At 32.4% G+C, this 19,918-nt stretch overlaps 1 protein-coding gene and 1 long non-coding RNA gene across 4 annotated transcripts in view; one reads left to right on the top strand and one right to left on the bottom strand.

Moving 5' to 3' along the window:
• Positions 1-1,705, top strand: part of LOC111401821 — a 3,366-nt gene extending 1,661 nt beyond the window's left edge. Inside the window, exon 2 of the long non-coding RNA XR_002704116.1 lies at positions 1,457-1,705. This is a non-coding gene — a long non-coding RNA (uncharacterized LOC111401821). The remainder of the gene's footprint in view (positions 1-1,456) is intronic.
• Positions 1,706-11,885: 10,180 nt separating this feature from the next.
• On the bottom strand, positions 11,886-18,278 carry LOC111401820 (factor of DNA methylation 1-like). Of its 3 annotated transcripts, none has more exons than XM_023029740.1 (7): positions 18,131-18,278; positions 15,231-16,135; positions 14,395-14,576; positions 13,828-13,917; positions 13,402-13,689; positions 12,529-12,744; positions 11,886-12,446 (listed from the first exon to the last, which is right to left on the bottom strand). In XM_023029740.1, exons 2-7 carry the CDS (start codon positions 16,129-16,131, stop codon positions 12,219-12,221), a joined length of 1,905 nt encoding a protein of 634 aa, XP_022885508.1. In that variant the 5' UTR covers positions 16,132-16,135; positions 18,131-18,278; the 3' UTR covers positions 11,886-12,218. The 3 variants fall into 3 exon arrangements, with proteins under 3 accessions (XP_022885508.1, XP_022885507.1, XP_022885506.1); XM_023029739.1 differs by having other exon boundaries at positions 15,231-16,131; positions 18,097-18,250; XM_023029738.1 differs by having other exon boundaries at positions 15,231-16,131; positions 18,131-18,250.
• Between the last annotated feature and the right edge of the window lie 1,640 nt (positions 18,279-19,918).

Below are 19,918 nucleotides of genomic sequence, written 5' to 3'. Positions count from 1 at the left end.
ATCTCCCTATTCTTGTTGTAATTTTTTTTTTTTTTTTTTTAATTTCTTCTTTTTCGGTTAGATGCGTAAAATGGGAAATTGAATTTTTTTTAGTTGTTTCTCCATTTTTCATTCGTTACAAACAACAGAAAAAAGTTGGAATTGATTCTCTTCATGTAGTGATGTCTTATGTTAATCTGACTTCCATTATATGATCGCATCTATTTATTTTTGATATAAGAAACGTGGGTTTTCTTTGTTTAGATTGAAAAGCTTGAAAATTGGTAAAGAAAAAGATACTTGCAATCTTTTGCTATGATGTGAGCTGTGTTTGATTAGGGCTCTTGAATAGGTCATAGACTTATGAAGCTGCTTTTATAGTCACTTGTGTGTATATGCTAACTGATTTTCATGATTTTGGGTTTTTGGAGGAGTATAGGCTGATTTATTATTAGGTCTTTGATTTAGTGTATAAGTAATATGCTTCATTCAGTGTATAAGGCATATGCTTCATTTGATTCAGTGTATAATCACTTACTTCTGCAGGAGGTATTGATTAGAACCTGGATATTTATATCTCCTTAAAGAGGTATAGTGAGCAAAAAAATAACCAGGATAGGCAGGGCATTTTTATTCTGTTTAATCAAGAGAACACCCAATGAGGAGTTTCAATCAGTAAGGGGAAGTCCAACTCGAGAATGAATTACCCAATCATACTTCTGTGGTTATTAACTGATTATGACAAGTTCTGGCAACTTAAAGACAAAAACAGTGCGCTCTTCATAAACTAACCGACCAAAATTGCTTTTGCTAGAAATAAGGTAGATTTCTATAGAAGAATGATAACCTGAGAGCCAAGAATGATCGCATCTTTTTCCAGTAAGCGTCAGGTAACTCGTAAGATTTAGAATTTCTCTCCCTCAATGTATTACGTCTTTTTCTCTGCTGTGCACCCACTCCATTATGTATTACAAAACTAAATATAATATGCTTGCTAGGACTAACCTTGATAAAATTTGACTCCAAGACTCCCTCTTGCCACAAATTCAGTTAAACAAAATTGTTAAACTATTGAGAGTCTATACTTTCTTACAAGTGAAGAAAACTTTCACAAGAAACTCAGATGCTTATTGAAATGTATCTTATTGAATCGTTCAACTTGCAAGATCGATTTGTAGTTATAATGACGTCTAATTTCGTCGAATTATGATTTTTTTTTTTTCACGGGATTGATAATTCCGACTCATTTGTAGTGGAGTTATATCTGCAGTGTATCGCTTTTTTTAGTATAATTATGGAGAATTTTTTTTTAGGGGCGTGAAAGTTATAAAAATTCATAGTCAACACAAAAGCTCATTAAATTTGTTTGATAGACTTGTGAATTTCATGTAACTTTTAATACATTTACATGTTGCAAATTTGTGTGATACAAGTTTTTCCTCCAACTCATTGGTGGTTTATTTGTTAATTTGTTCAGCCGGGGAAGGGATGGAACCATCAAGTATTGGGATGTTGGAGAAGGGGGGTTGTCCAGGTACTTATCTATCTCTATAATGCCGTTGTCCATCTCAGGTTGGGATGTGAGTTGTGTTGTTTCAGTACAATTAATATATTGCCTGCTTAGAACTTGACTTTTGACGATGACTAATAGAAATAGTTAATGGCTTCCTTCCTATGTACACTGAGCTCTAGGTGCAATGTACTTAATGAAAAAAGATTTTGTTTATTGAACGTAAATATGTTATATTTGCATAACACTACAAAATTATCAAATTTATTCTATGAAAATAAATTGTCGAAGACAAGAATCATAATTTAATTTCATCATCCACAGTTAAAATAACTTGGAAAATTGCATCTAATAAAATAGGCTAAAGTATAGCTTCAGGAAAAAAAGGTTACCCTTAATCATTATTATGTCCTTGTTTGAGCCCCATTTTATCAAAAAATATATTTTTGAATAGTGTATTGATGATAAATGTATTGTTAAAAAATCATGTTTTTATGTATAATATTATTTTATTGAAAAATATATGATTGAAGTGAGATCAAATCACTATTTGAGAATGTATTTTGATGGAAAAAATGAGGTATATGGTAACTGTGTGACATGGACTGAAGTTGATGCTAGTAATTTTTTAATCTTTAAGTTACAGAATCAGTTCTGCAGTGTGGTGATAGGAGCAAAAATACTTTAGTGGCCCTGAATTTCTTCAAATGTCAAATCTCCATGGGAAGATCAAATTTGCACAACCAGATTGCGAATGGAAAGCACAAGTTATGGAGCCATAGAATGTTTTCCACACATTTTTTTGCATTAGAATAGAGGCGATGTTCCATCGGAAAAAAAAAAAAAAAAGGTTGGGATGTGAGTTTGTGTTGTTTCAATACAATATATAGCCTGCTTAGAACCTGACTTTTGACAATGCCTATTAGAATAGTTAATGGCGTCCTTCCTATGTACACTGAGCTTTAGGTGCCATGTACTTAATGAAAAAAGATTTTGTTTATTGAACGTAAATATGTTATATTTGCATAACACTACAAAATTATCAAATTTATTCTATGAAAATAAATTGTCGAAGACAAGAATCATAATTTAATTTCATCATCCACAGTTAAAATAACTTGGAAAATTGCATCTAATAAAATATACTAAAGTATAGTTTCAGGAAAAAAAAAGGTTACCCATAATCACTATTATGCCCTTGATTGAGCCCCATTCTTGTCAAAAAATATATATTTTTGAATAGTGTATTGATGAGAAATGTGGTTAAAAAATAAAGAAAAATCATTTTTATGTATAATATTATTTTATTGAAAATGTATAGTTGAAGTGAGATCAAATCAATATTTGAGAATGCATTTTGATGGAAAAAATGAGGTATATGGTAAATGTGTGACATGGACTTAAGTTGATGCTGGTAATTTTTTAATCTTTACGTTACAAAATCAGTTTCGCAGTGTGGTGATAGAAGCAAAAATACTTCGGGGGCCTTGAATTTCTTCAAATGGCAAATCTCCATGAGAAGATCAAATTTGCACAACCAAATTGTGAATGAAAAACACAAGGTATGGAGCCACAGCACGTTTTCTACACATTCTTTTGCATCAAAATAGAGGTAATGTTCCCATCACACACACACACACACAAAGGAATAGAGGTGACATTGTTTTTTTTAATATGATACTTGATCGTAAGTATAATAGCATCAAATGTGTTATTTGCCTCAAAAGTACTATAGGCTTTTGAAGTAATTTGTACACTTGAGATTTTAATTAAGACAAGTTTTACATTTCATCAACATGTTTCACGTTATTGAATTTCGATTTATGTTTCTCTTTCGGTTTGGCCATTCTGTACTTATGCATGATTAAAAATTATCACCTGACTCAAAATGAGGTGGAATTTGCTACTCATTATTGTATATTTTTCATTGCTTGGGTAGTGATGGAAATGAAAAATAATTACGAATGGAATTGGTTTTAACAACTTCAAACAATCGGTGAGATATGGACGAGTCATTAGTTTTAATCACGGAGACGTGCATAATGGTCAAATTGGAACAAAAATTGAAATTGGTTACTAGTTTAAAATAAAAATAAAATCCAACGGCTAATATGAAATAAATCTATAAAATTCAACTAATACTATGTTTTATACTATGGCACCGTTTGGTACCCATTTTCATAAGAATGAAAATGAAAAATATAGTCGTTACAAGACTCACACAAGAAATAGAAAGTCAAATATGGTGGCTTGATGTAATGGATAACGGTCATATTTTTTCATTTTTGTGGCTAAATAATGGGAATCAAACGAGGGATATATTAACATAAAACTATAAAAATTTATTGAATAAAATATTATAAAAAAATTATTCTCAAAATTTCAAAGTAAATGCGTTTTCCAATTTCACGTTTTAAGAAATAGTTTTTCAGAATGACAAAAAAAATGTATATTCAGCAATTTCAAACTAGACATTCAAAACACAAAATTCAAAATGAATTCAAAATTCAAAATTACAAAACTAAAATAAGAAGAGAATAGCTGTTTGAAATTCATTTTTAAGGAAGGTTGACATTTTAAGATTAAAGCGATAAGAGCAAGCACCATGCTGGTGGCAGTGAACCCATAGACTTCAATTGGTTATTAATTGTATTTTAATATCAATTCAAAGCAGTGGGGTCCACATGCATCAAGAATGGTAAATATTTCCATTGCTCTGACAAATAGTAGTGTTTTTAAGACAAAATTTCAAGATTTAGCCCCTATCAAACATATATATATATATATATATTATTATTTTTTTTTTTTTGGAAGAATGAATTTTTTAATAGTAAATTTTGAAAAAAAATGTGATTAAAATGTAAAGAAATTTTTTTAATTTACGTGAAGAATATTTTATTATGAAAATGTGTAGTTGAAAATGAGTATGAGAAAAAAAAATGATTGCCTATAAGTGCTGTATCATAGCATAACCTGTTCATGCTAACAATTCGATGAATTAAAAGCTCAAAAGAACAATCGAATTTCATATTGATGGTCTCTAACGAATCATTAAATAGATAAATTATTATTGTCCACATGAATGTCACGTCTTATAATTCTTCTTATTTTTTAACTATACATTCTTAAAAAAATCACATTTTACAAAATTCATTTTCAAAAAAGTTGCACCAACTTGGTGTTAAGCACCTGTCTGAGCCTCATTTTTTATTGAGAATACATTTTATAATAGCATATTGACAGAAAATGTGGTTAAAAAATAAAGAAAATTGTTTTATTTGCGTGTAATATTATTTTTTCGAATAATGTGTGGTTGATAAGAAGAGGAAAAAATATATATTTTAAAATTAATGAGAATCAAACAACGGCCAAAGATTGAATAGAGAAACTCGTGTAAATATTATTCATAGTGATTAGTGAAGCGAAAGAAATAACTTAACAGCAATGCTAAGTGTACGGGTTAGGCGAGGTGGGTTATTTTTTGGTCATTTTTTATTTGGATGGGCCCCATATCATTGTGAGCTTTCTGGCTGCTCTGTACAAATGAAAAAATTGATAATTTAATGATTAAAATCAAAGACAACCAGTAGACTATTTTGTTTAGGATCCTCCAATATGAGAGTTATATCAGTCTAATTAAGGTAAACTGTGATTTCTCAAACATGCATTAATTTCAAAAATAGGTCATTGATGATCGTTGAAAGTAGTTGAGTTTAAAATCAAAGCATGTAATGCACATATTTAATCCAATCTCTTACAATTAAAATGTGTTTTTATTTATTGAACAAAATCAGAACACTTGTTTAATTTATTTTAGCAACCTCTGGAAAATCAAAATGCACCCACACAACCTTCTCTCTCTCTATCTCGTTGTTTCTTATAAAAATTGGTTTAGAAAAAATTGATTTTGGCTGATTAATATAAGTGAAAATTACTGTCGGCGATGGGTATTTTAAAATTGAATAAAGTTGCTTGTATGCATAAACTTCTTGAAAAATATTATGTAATATTCTAGAATTAATTTTGCTGAAGAGTCGTGTCGTTTTAGATATAACATTTTCAAACAGTCGTATCTTTTCATCAGGAAGACATGTATTTTTCAACGAGGCGTGTCTTTTCAAACATATTTTCATTGAGTTGTGTCTTTGGAATACAATTTTTGAATCATTAGAGAGAGACCCCAATAATTGAAATTTTCATTCAATCACTTCATCCACGCATTATCATATCAATGTATATTTGCTTCAAAACAATTTTACGTTTATTTGGAGTCAAGTTTTTTTTTTTTTTTTGTCTAAATAGACTTCAAAGCATTAGTAAATTCGTTGGTTTAGATAATTTGAAGTGTTCCTATTGTGAGCTATCTAATCGTCAAATGTTGTAAAACGAATGTCCAAAAATCATTAGCACTTGCTGCACTTCGGCTTCAAAAAAAAGAGTCAAATACTTGCCTCAATCAAATTCATATCATTTCTCGTTCCTAATTTTATATATTTTATTAAGTTAAAATTTATGTGGTTAACTATGCAAATATAATTTATGATCTGTTAATTTTTCCAACCGGAATGACAAATTCTTTGTTGGGACAGGAATGGAGGATTGCGCGGTTTCCACCTTATTTTTATTTATTTATTTATTTATTTATTTTGCCCTCTCTCTCTTGGCAGCGGTGTGGTTTCCTCTTATTTCTGGTTGCTACGAATTTTGTGTAGATCTTAACACAATTCTTTGTGGTACTAATTATTTTATTTCATTTGCAAATAAATTCTCGTTCCATCTCTTGCTTGGAGGTTTCCATCCCCAATTTCTGGCTAAATTTAAAGGCAACTTTTTCTTTTTCCTTTTTTTTTTTCTTGACACTATTTATTTCTATACAATCTGTCTTGTCGATATTGGAGATTTAATTATCGTATGTACCTGCCATTTTTCAACATTAGAATTACGAGAAAAGCCATATGACCAGGGTAGAAATCAGGTCGAAAAGCAGGGTTCCAGAGTCAATTATCTAGTCTATGAAGTTAGAAAACATAACCCACCAAACATTTTCTACTAGTTGATGACATCTAAACAGAAGTCGAGGGTGATCTCTTTCACATTCATTTAAGCATGATACTTACATTATGCAGTGAGTTATCATAAATAAATAATTTAGCAAATTGAAAATTCCACGTTGATGCTTGTCGTTTCCTAAAGTGCTCGAAACTCGACTTGCTTTGTCACTGTCAGGAAAAGTTAGGCATCCAAGGAGATTAAATTTGGCTATGAAAATGGGAACAATCATGTTTCATGTACAATTTTTTTACAATATTGTTGACAACATGTCACATGACATGTTATCATTGAACAGTTTAAAAAATAATTAATCTTTCCAATCAATACTTTTTTGACACCTACAACATTGTCAATTGTCAAATATCATTGTACAAATGGTATTGTCCAAATGGGAATTGATAGTTTGTAATCTGTAAAAACCTTTTTAACCTATTTCTTTGAACGGAGGGACCTATTATAGGTCCCTGCGTCCCATAAACATGGATAAGTGTCCTTAAGGTTTCCTAATTTTTGGGACAGAAATCAAGGAAGTGGTGAACCTGAATTCTCCAATAGTCAGTTGCGGGATTCATGTCAACTATGGGCAATCTCAATCACTTCGTGCATGTCCTCTCCTTTCCTCGGTTGCATGTAGTCGATCCCGCTTGTTGATGTCTGAAGTTAAAGGACCATGTTCTTTTGTGAAAGTTCGATTAACTGTAGATGTTGTTGGTTTGAGAATCACAAAATAACAACACTCTGTAAAAACTTAAAATTGCATAAACATAAAATCACAGAACATATAAGATGAACACAAAGATTTCTCATCCCTTAAGGTCTAGATGTTTGGCCAAAGGCCTAATCACCATGATGAGCATCTATCAAGTAGATATCGCTCGAATCCACTAAAAATCGTCGAAAACAATTACAGAATGTACGAAGATCTCCTCATTTAGGTTTTTTTGTGCCTTTCTAAATATTACAACAAGAATACAATCCTTACAATCTCTCAAATGGCATCCTAAATACAACCAAAACCATCTTAATAAAAAATTTACAGAGATTGAACATGAAGAAGTAAGGATCCGATATCACTCACACGCACACACAAAGAAAAGTCACAATTGAACCAATAACGATGGGATGATGTTTGCGAGGCTTATATACTCAACCGTTCAGATCAAGATCAACGGCCATGGAGAGGTCAAGATAAATCAAAACCAATATTGATAAAAGTGTGTGTTTCATCAAACACGGTTTTAAAGCAATTGAATCAAAACCCGGTTTAACAATATTGGATCCAATCAAATAGTGAGGCAGCCTAATTGACACAACAAATGTCAAGTAAGTTAAGAACCACATGAGAGTTATCGTTTCAAGACCATACTGTTCACAAACACTTTTCGAAGTATAAATATCAATCTAAAGCAACAGCATTATTTGCTTCGAAAAATGCTTTGTGTATAGAGCATTTTTCGCAGAAGTCTTACTGATCCCCACTGTAGGGGTCGATCCCACATAAAAATAAAAAAAAATACGTCGAGACCCACGCATGTGTGTGTTTTTTCCTTTTTGTCACCACGCACCAACTTGGAGATTCATTTTTAAACTTCCACGTGGATTATAATAATAGAGTTCATTTTTGGCTCATGCTGGCCACTAGATTCTGCAGAAATAGGCTGAACACAGCTGGATTTGAAATTAATTTTTGTCCATGTAAGTAAATAAAATAATTGGACAATCGATTTCGCCTATATTCTCAATCATTTCATACATCAATAAAATAAACGAAAAGGTGAAAAATCTGGCCTTGTTTGACCCTATTATATAAAATTTATTTTCTTCCAAACTTATTTTTAATCATACATTCTTTTCTATAATAATTTTATACGTAAACTCAAAATTTTCTATTTTTAATATTTTTTTAACATATTCTCTAAAAAATCACTATTACAAAACTCTATAAAAAAATAAAAAATTGGGACTAAAACACACCCTTGATTGCACACAAATAAAATGAATATAAATAATGAGAGACACATGTAATAATAGAGACAAAAATATCTTGTCGAGTTAAATGTATCAACCACTCAAAATGATATATTGTACTACGTAGTGATTTTCAACTTATACTAAGCACCGATAATTTGATACATTAAACCAATAGGAAATAAGTTTATATTGAATCAATATTTGAATTACATTTTTTATCCACCATGAATTGATAAGTCATGAAATCGTTAACTAACATAAGTTAAGCATCGATACTTTGTCGTTCATTTATCTACTAAACATTTCATCAAATACATCGAAGATTAAGTATTATGCTATAATTTTGTCTCATGTGTCTACATTTTTTTAATTTTGTTTGATTATATCGTGTATAGCTCTTACTTAATACATGTCACAATATTCATATTTAATAAGTTAAAATTACCATCAAATAAATAAATTGTGTAAGCTAATTTCTGAAAGAATTGATTTCATTTTTGATCAATAAAATCTCAACCGAGTCAATCAACTTCAAATTGTCTCAATTAGATTATCGGGTTTCAATTTACTTTCAGTATAATCATCTTGTTAGCCACTGTCACCAAAATTAACGTTTCAAATCTACATGAATGTTAAAAGTGTATGGTAATCTAACATGCCTTATGCTTCTAGATAAATATGCTAACGCGTAATTTGAAAATGTATGCTACCCGATTATGATCTAGCAAACAATGATTTATTTTCAAAGTTTGCAACCATGACTTCATTAAAAGTTGAGAACCTATAATCACACTACTCGAAAAATTGGGTAGCCTACCTTAATTTACCTTACTTTTATATTTAAAGTACACCTCGAAGAAATCTGGGTAATTAATGAAATCTTGTATTAAAATGATACATTAACTTGGATTCGGGGAATTAAAAAAAGGAAAAATTCATCGTCTAGCATTTAAAGAAGGCCATCAACCAAATCATAGTACAGTCTGATTCATTAAAATACTTAAAAATGTTTATTCATAGAAGTTTCAGTGAAAGAAATATTTTAATGAAAGTCAACCAGTTGACTACCTTACAAATTAGTTTGTATGTATATAGGTACTAGAAGTCTAGAACAAAAATATGTGGTATTGAACTTATCACCATATATAAGGAGTAAGGTCCATTTTCTTTGTAGTGAAAAAGGATGTATACATTTGATGACATTGGCGTTTGAAATCAGTAATGATGTTTGTTCAGAGTCAAAGACAAGGAAAAAACAGACTGATTTGATAGCAGATAATTGAATGTTTTTTGTTTTTATTTTTCAAACTGTCCAATCATGTGTTGACATGTATGTACCATGTTTTTGAATTTGTTTGTGTAGCATCTTTCCATTTAGAATATATGGTATTTACGCCTAATTGGAAGAATATTTATGTCATTATATGTCTATTTTAAGTTTTATCGGTCATCTTAGTTTTTATGGTGGTGTGATATTGACATTCGAGATGGTGAACATGAGCATTGCATTTGCTTCTAAAATGTAATTTGACAATTGAAAGTATGGCGAAGTGTTGTAAAAAATAAAATAAAATAAAATAAATAAATAAATAAATAAATATATATATATATATATATATATATATGGCCTTAAATAGTTTTACATAAATCATTTTTGACACAAACATGTTTTTTCTTATAAAAACACGACAACCATGGCGTACAATGTACTTCTGTAGTTCACTGTGGCACTCAATAGTAATTCGCATAATTTTATTTTCATTTTTCTGAGTGATTATTTGTCGTTATCACTTCAATAATTTATAGAATAAAAAATTACTTTAATTACTATTTTGATATTTCTTAAAAACGTTTCAGTGTCCACTTATGATATTAAAATCCCGTTTGGTACACATTAATGTAAAAATGAAAACGAAAAATATAATCATTACGGGTCCCCCATAAGAGATAGAAAGTCAAATATGATGACTTGATGCGATGGATAACAGTCATATTTTTCATTTTAATGAGCAAATAATGAAAATCAAACAGGGGCTAACTAAATAAATAAATAAATTTCAAGTATTTTGAAGAAGTGCGGGTAAAAATATCATTAAGACCGGAGATATGCCAGATTTGGAAAGCATATTCTCTTTCACAAGAATACGAAAGAGTAAATTACAAACTTGGCATAAGATATTAAGATGTTTATTAATAAAAGTTTGAGTTAAAAAAATAATAATAAAAAAATTATTTAAATGGTACAGGTCAAACTGAACCAACCGGTTGACAAGTTGTCTCGGATCCTCCAATATTGGAATTAAATCATTCTCAAGTTTTCATAATTAACTGTGATTTCTCAATCAACAGACCGGCCATGGACTAAAGACATTTACCTGGGACAAGGGCAACATTCTCCTCGTATTCATACAAGGCCAAACCTTGTCATGGGCAACATCGTCCCTTATTAAATTGCAGGAAGGACTATGCTAACTGCACAGGCCCCTTTGCACAAGGACTCTCACATTGGGGAGTGCAGGGGGCATAGGTGGAGTCCACCTCCATGTGAGAATCCCTCTGCAAAAGGGCCTATGCAAGTAGCACAGTCAACATGTGGGATCCACCCTCATATGAGAGCCCCTGTGCAAAGACGTCTGTGTAAAAGGCTTTTCCCTCATAGGAATTGGTGGGATTACTAAAGACGATCGAGGAAAATGTATTGCATAATTTATATGCAATATTCAAATTAAACCACGTGTTCTACCACTTGTGTAACCATGTCAATTCCTTTGAATTTCATTCTTGAAAATGTAGTCCCAAGGTGAGATATTTAACATATTATCTACAATAATATGTGTAACGAATCGCCTGCCTGACCTTCAAGTTTGCAAAGTCCCCTAGGGCAGCCTCCCATACACATGGGCCGGCAACCTAAAATATAACATATTCACACGATATACTTTGGGCAGGAAGCTTGCAACCATACCTACTACATATTGGACATCCTTAGTGCACTTTTCTGTAATTTGACCTTAAACCTGCAGTTGGCAATCTTGTCATGACCGTCATGCTTTAGGACATTGACATGTTGTCTTGGAAAATCATTTTTCTACTCAAAGAGACAAATATTACCGAAAATTCAAATCAAACCTTACTCGAGGATTGTGGTTTTTTTGGGCATCGAATCAATATCGAGATAATGCACACATTAACACAAGGAAATAATTGATCAGATTATATAGTCAATATGGGGTAGACATATGATAGTTCTTCAGAAATCAATAAAGTCCATGAATTCTTTGCTCTTTGCAGAAATCATTAAAAGTCCATAACTACAAGGGTCTATAGTTCAACAATATCACAAAAAGAAATTTGCAGAGAAATCAGGAAATACTGTATAAACTAGGCAAATCAAAAGAGTTATTAATTGTAGCAAGGCAAGACCCCGTAAATTCAAGAGAGGGGCACCTCTTCAGAAAAAGAGTCACATTGACCAGGTCATCCAGACAACTATCGACTACTTTGAAACCATCGTCACAAGAATATATTATGGAATGCACAAAAGCTAGAGTACCATCTAAGTGATCTAACATGTGTTAAAAGTCGACACACGCTAGTTAGTTACGAACAAAATATAAACGTTTTGGAAAGATCTTCTATGCTGTCAGTGTTTCCAACCTTTTCATCCTTGCTTGCACCCTAAATCACCACCATAACTGAATTTCATCTATCTCTTGCGCTTGAGTGTCGTCACTTGCTTTAAGATATAACTGATAACTTCCTTGAGTGTGGCCTTCCTGTTTTCCTTGTAGTTCCATAGTTCAGGAACCACATACCGTCCACTTGGATTATATTCATTCAATTCCTTCAAAGCTGTCGTGACTGCGTCGTAGATTTCATCGCTCCATTCATCCTTGAGCTCGTGTAGTGATTCATTATCCTCGTCCAACACTTCCTGCCAAATTTACTCCAACCTTTAATATATCATTTTGAAATGGTTCTCTGGCAAACAAACTTTCAGTTATATGTAACATCACCTCGTGCTTCCCATCGACCGGGATAATTTTAAAAGGGTGAAATTCAGGATTTTTCAGTTTTTCCTGCCATAAGGAACAAAGTTCTACAGACTTGATCTCAGCTTCTTCAGGCCCAAATCTCTGCTTGCATGAATTCAGAAAGGCCTTTTCATCAATTTCGCCCATTCTCTTTATCCCAATGTTTACACGGCTGCTACTCATCATATCATTCAAGCCCTGAATATTAAGCAAATTGCAGTCATCATAGCATAATGAAGAGTTAATTTCAATCTATTTTATCAGAGCCATAGCATAAAGTAAGAATCCAGGTTAAACAGCCTCAAACATGACTATATTTCTCGCAACCAAAAACATTTTGATCATGAGATTACTATCTTTCCCAATAATAGATTGGTTGATTTTTTTAAGATATCTCGTCCTTACACTTTAGAATAAAAATCACCCCGCAAAAATCCCCCAGACACCAGAAAAAAATAAAATAAAATAAACCTAATACTTAATATGCACAGCACGAGTGGTCTTTTATAGTGTAAACAGTTCTATGACACTTGCACTACTTTTAAACAGCTTATAGTTCATTATATCACTACAAGTCTACAAGAAATACTCTTGATAATAATTTGGTTTAGCATGTTTTTCTACATTGACAACTCCAAACTTCATTAGTAATAAAATTTCGCTTGCTGTCACTTAAAATTTTCATATGCTATTAATTCCTAACAAGCATATTGCAGCTCATCATTACTCAAATGCTCTTTGGCGAGAAGAGTTTCATTCCTTGATTCCATGCCATAATGTTGTTCTAAGTCTTCGAATTGTTACTATTGATCTCATCAAATTTATATAACATCAAAATAATGCCATAAATCATACCTCTATTAATTCTTTACGAGCCTTTTGCAGCTCATCATTACTAGAGCGCTCTTTGGTGAGGAGTTGTTTGTTTAAATCTTCGAGACCATCCATTTCCTCAATCTTCTCTTCCAATTGCTCATTCATCTCCTTTATCTTTTTCTGGACAGCTGCATCATCTTCCCCTCCCATGTGCTTCATCACTTCTAGTTTCCCTTTCAGTTCTTCAATTTCCATTTCCAATTTCTGCTTCTCGGCCAGGTTCCTTTCAAGCTCGAGAACTCTTTTCAGAGCAGCCTCCTTCTCCCTCTGCACATTTGATACGAGAGTAGAAGCAAGAAAATGGCACCATAATCACTGACAGGGTGGATAAGTCAAATAACATATGTAGTTGAAGCATGAAACCATGTCTGGGACGAGAAAAAAGCATCATTCTAATGGACACACCTTCTGTTCTTCAACTAGCCTGAGGACATTCTCGTCAGCTCTTTTCTGTTCCTCAGAAGCCATTTGAAGTGAATTGTTTCTCACATCATTCTGTAGGACAAAAAGTTCGTACTAAACAATTGCTGCATAGATATATTTCACTCAACAATAGTAATTAAAGATGATTTGATATCTATAATGATTTGCATAAGCATGTTTAGCAATTTTGTTTACCAACAGAAAAAATGAAAAATTAGGAGAGAAGTAATGAATTCTATGGGCAAGTACTATACTGGGATGAACAGAAAGCCGTGAAGTTCATTTATAACTAGAATGATACAAAATATAGATGCACAAACAAAGAGAAAATATCATAGCATAGTCTAACCTATTCATGGCATTAAGCTCTGGAAAAAAAATAAAAATAAATAAATAAATAAAAATTGATTGTTCTCCATGTTGTTGTTTGCTTTTCTAAGGGTAAAAACCATATCATTTGAACATGTAAATGTTAGACATCAATAACATAGCAGACACAATTGGAAGGGTCACATATTTAAATGTTTTATTGCACGAAAAGTAAATTACCTTTTTCTTCTCCTCTTCAAGCTTCTGCTTCTCTCGTTCAGTTAAAGCCTCACGCTTATTCAATTCTTTGCTCCAGGTATCAAGTCGTCTCCTCTTGTTCTCCAACTCCATATTCAACATCTCCTGTTCATCCAAAACCCTTTGAACATGCTCCCTTGCAATACGTTGCATCCTCCTTGTTTCTGACAGGAATTTTTTTATGGATCATAGTGAACATTGTAGCTTATAAATAAAAAAACATAATTCATAATTCAGTGGAATATGATAGTTGACAAATATTTATTGCTAGTGAATCTCCAATTAGCATCAACCAGTTGTTGAATATTTATTGCTGTATTAAATTAATGTATATTAAACTCAGAGAGGTCCATAAAAGTCTATTAAGCATGTTGAATTTGACCTAGTAGAATCTCATAGGAAGATGTAAAAGACATGTTCTAATGAGTGAATATCCATTAAGAGCCTTTTTGAGCCACATTATAATGAGAATGAGAATGAGAAATAGAGCCGTTATGGGTCCCAAACCAGAAATAGAAATTCAAAAATGGTGGCTTGATGTGATGGATAACGATCATATTTTTCATTTTAATGAGGTGAAAATGTGGCTCAAACAGGGGCTAAATTTTACAACCACATCTTGAAAAAAGAAGAATTTTAATCAAGCTGGGTACATTTATTTTCTACAACACCATGAGAAAATAACAACATATAGATACAGGCATAAGAGGGCATATTATAGCCATCTATCATATACAATTGGGCAGTGCTTCAACAGAAAATGCAAAAAGAAAAAGAAAAAAGCAAAGGTGCAAAAGAAAGGAGAGGCGAACGACAACCTTCGGAAAAAGCACGGTGTAGCATGTCTTTTTCTTCAATCATCCGGCTAAGTGACATTGTCCTCTCATTATACTTGACCTGCAACTGATCCAGATTGTCATTTTTCAAGTCAAGCTCATTCGCAAGATTAGCAACAGCTTTGTTTCTGTGTTGTGTTGCTTCCTGGACCAGGTCAGATATTGTCTTCAACTTCCCCGTCTTACGCAGATAATCTCCGATTGCCCCTTCTGACCTGTAATCATCATCACGCGCAAACCAGCCATAAATATTTGAACCAAGTGACCTACTTCGAGCACCCCATTCTTTTTTACTGTGTTCATCAGCTTCAAAGAATTTTTCAAACTCCATTGCATTCTTGAAACCATTCCAATCACTATCAAATCTTATAACAGCCTGTGCAATACACTCCTTGTCGTCCCAGAAAAGCTCAACTGACAAAGGTTTAAAGTTGGTGAACTTTTTCAACCAGTAGCTGCTACTAGCCAAATCTTTTCCATATTCCCGCTTGTTGTGAATATTAACAATAATCCCTGTCCAAGGCCAGCAGTATAACTCAGTCTGATCAGATTCATCAGCAGGATCAGGAGTAACCACATGCTGGGGTAGTGGGTCAGCCTCGTCAGCAAGTTCATTTTTCAAGTAGTTTGCTAGAGCAAGATGGTTTGCCTTCTGCTTCGCACTTCTGTGGGATGCGCCTTTGCTCACACCACTTGAATGTTGAAGAAGGTCTTTATACTTGTAACCTTGTTTCTTCTTCCCAGCACAGAAGGGACATTTAAGAATGCCATTTGGGCCTTTTACTTTATATCTCCCAGACTTTAGTCCCTCATAAGGTTTATTCGAGTAATCCACAATCTCTGAATCACTGATATCTGACTCTGAATCTGAGCTGCTTCCCATCTAACTTGACAATAAGAAGCATAGAAAGATTACAAGAAAAATCTGATAAAAATACTAACTACAACCACAAACAATCGTGAAAAGGGAAATCACCAATAAGAAATATATCAGTAGATAAGCAAACACTTCATTGGATTCAGAATATTTAACAGTAAAATAATTATGCAGCATTGCACTGTCTAGCACAGACTGAAAGTTGAATCCAAATAATTCATCTCTTGATTTCTGAGTTCCAAATAATTAAAATAATGTGCATAATCCTCTCACTCGTAGAAACCTTGATTACTACATAATTCAACAAAAAGCCGTGACATTCAGAGAAAGCAATAGCAAACACTTCATTGGATTCAGAATATTTAACAGTAAAATAATTATGCAGCATTGCACTGTCTAGCACAGACTGAAAGTTGAATCCAAATAATTCATCTCTTGATTTCTGAGTTCCAAATAATTCAAATAATGTGCATAATCCTCTCACTCGTAGAAACCTTGATTACTACATAATTCAACAAAAAGCCGTGACATTCAGAGAAAGCAACGTAGCTCATGAAATTGATCGATATTGGAAATATAATGTGCTAACAGGGTGCTCTCAAACATATGTAAAGAGGTTACCTATTGCTGCATGGAGGGCATAATACTAATAACTTATGGGTCCGAACATAGCATGGTTCAACAAAGAAGCATCAGGTTGTAAGCCAGAAACTTAATCAAACTTAAAGCAATTCAACTTCAACTTAATATCAAGAATCTGAGATATGTTACAAGGAAAGGAAAAGGCTAGCAAGATAAACATAAAGAACAATTATTCAAAACCAACACAAGCAATCTCAGCGAAACACTAAAAACCCTTTAATGAGCAACAGAAATTAAAGTCAAATTATAATAAAAAATAAAAAAACGAAGCCAAAAGGAAACAGATAAATGATGCTTGCTTATATACATACTCTAGAAGTAGATATAGCTGACGTAGGTTGCTTTTGCTAATAGTTTAATGGAACAAAAAAGCACAGGGCATATGTTTTTATAAGGTCCTTGTTTTTGAAGGTAAAATACTAAAATTTAAAAAAGTGATCTCCTCAGAAAAATAAAACGTGAATGTACTTAGATTTCTCCTCCATTTTCCAAGTTTTTGCACAAATCACAAAAAGAAAGAATCAAGGGTTGCGTAACAATCAAAATACTGAAATTAAACAGCCTTAATATTCAAATTCGAAAATGGGTGTTCATTCAACCCCATAGAGGAAACATTACAGCAGATATAGCTGACGTAGGTTGCTTTTGCTAATAGTTTAATGGAACAAAAAAGCACAGGGCATATGTTTTTATAAGGTCCTTGTTTTTGAAGGTCAAATACTAAAATTTAAAAAAGTGATCTCCTCAGAAAAATAAAACGTGAATGTACTTAGATTTCTCCTCCATTTTCCAAGTTTTTGCACAAATCACAAAAAGAAAGAATCAAGGGTTGCGTAAGCAATCAAAATACTGAAATTAAACAGCCTTAATATTCAAATTCGAAAATGGGTGTTCATTCAACCCCATAGAGGAAACATTACAGTCAGCACAACAACAACAACAAATCCAAACAAAGATCTAATTATTCTATGAGCTTTATAGAAAACAGTGCACGGTCTCACAGAAGAAACTAAAAATAATGTAAAGTAAGAATAGATGAATAAGATGTGTACACTTATGGTCTCCCTCCATTTTCTAAATTTTTGCACAAATGAGAAAAAGTAAGAACCAAGTAAAAACACTGAAACACGAGTCGAGACAGAGTTGACTCGGAAGCACGGCTAAAAAAGGAAAGAAATGCCTTTATTCTGTGCACTCCGAGTCGACTCCACCAGCACATGCAAAACCACACCATGGAGAATGGAAGAAAAGCAAACAAGGTATTTGTTCATACAAATTAAATAGAAACTGAGAACAGAACGCCGACTCAAAAGTAAAAAAAGGAACTACCGCCGGCTGGTAATCTCAACGGAGACGACGATACCTAGAATTCTGAAATGAAAATGGCAAATGCTCAGTCGGGGTTTCGTCAGTGTCACTGACGGTCTACTGAGGTGCAACAAAGAAAACTGTAAATGCACGCATTTCAGGTGGGTCCCAAGTCCGTATTGTATTCATTCCAATAGTAAACATCGCGGGATAAAAGCTGTTGAGAAATAAAAATGGATTAAGCCAAATGAGCATATTGCTTGACACAGCACTCGCAGTCGAGGCATGGGTTTCGTGCAAATAAAATAATGTCGACCTATCATGTAAGTGTGTTTTGTCAAACAACGTGTCAAACTTTATGATAATGTAGCATGATCCAATAAAAATAGAGAATAAAAGTTCTAATCAAGTTTTGTTAAGACTACGATTGTAAATTTAGAAATAAATAATTTCAAAGATTTCTGGATTATATTCGATGGAAATGGAACGATAACTATGATGTGATACTTTTAAATTAACTTAATTTTTTTAATAAAATAAGAGTATTGCTGTCTCGAACCTGAGAAAAAAATGAGATTGTGGTATTGCTAAATAATTTTCTTAAACATATTATAGAAAATTCACTCGGCTCGATCCATTTTGTTGCACATATTCCCTCTTATATAGGTCGTAGGAGTGGAGCTTGTCGTCTCAGTCTTGTCAAACTATAGATTATCAATTACAAATTCCAAACGATATAATATTGACTTGTCTTCATCTACTTCTGCAGCCTTGGCAACAATACCAATCGTCATTCTAAATCTTTTGTTCATGAATAATCTAGAGTTGGTGCAGTGAGATGATGAAGTGGAGGAGGAGAAGGTGGGGAGAATTCGAGGAGTTGAAGTGTGGGGATAAAGGGAGGAGAGAGGGGCATCACATTGGTTGTAGCAATGACAATAGTGGTGGTTGTAATGGTGGGAATACGAGTGAGTGGAGGGAGTTTGAATCTTAGCGAGCACCACTTGATGTTGATATTGAGCCCATGACTTAATTTTCTTCAAATTCATTTTTAAATGTATTTTATCTTAATAAAAATAGTTTTCTAGATAGCTCCAAAATAATCTTATTTTGAGTCACATTCTTAAAAATTATAATTTTAATAAAATCTATTGTAAAAATTGGAGTTCAAACATATGTCTGACTCTTTTTCATGTTCTATATATTTTACTAATTAATTTTTATTAGTTAAATAGTATTTGTGGAACTAAACTTTAGAAAAAAATTCAGTTAGGTCACTAAACTTCATTTTAATTTTAATTGAATCCCTAAATTTTTATTTATAGTTTCAATCACTTGATATCTTTTAAATTGATGACAATTACTTGATTTACGGTTAAAATGCAAGGAATCTTTCATATAATTGTTGTGTAGTACGATGACTTATCACTATGCTACGTTGTAAAATTTTGAAATAATAATAAAAAGTTTATAAACTTTTAATCTAGATACATCTTCGTCTACATGATTCCATCATTTTCAAATTTAGATTACCACATAGTGAATTATACTAAAATCGATTATGGAGTAGGTTTGCTAAACCTTGACCTTTTTATTAAACTGGTCAAATATATTTTTTATCTACACATTTAATTACAATTTATTATCATTTATTATTCATATATTTCATACGATCTGCTGTTTATAAATACTTAAAACTAATACCAAACAAACACATGATACAGTTGTTAAATAATTAACTATTATTAATTTGGGGACAATAGGTTATGGATATGGAACTGGGTGTCAACCGAGTAATTATGATTAGTTTCGGGTACAATAGATGATAGAAGTGACGAAATTT

Source organism: Olea europaea, chromosome 10 (genome assembly GCF_002742605.1).
Source record: "Olea europaea var. sylvestris chromosome 10, O_europaea_v1, whole genome shotgun sequence".
In the NCBI taxonomy this organism is placed as follows: domain Eukaryota; kingdom Viridiplantae; phylum Streptophyta; class Magnoliopsida; order Lamiales; family Oleaceae; genus Olea; species Olea europaea.
Note: the sequence above shows the minus strand (reverse complement) of the source record. Positions and strands in the feature narration are given on the sequence as shown.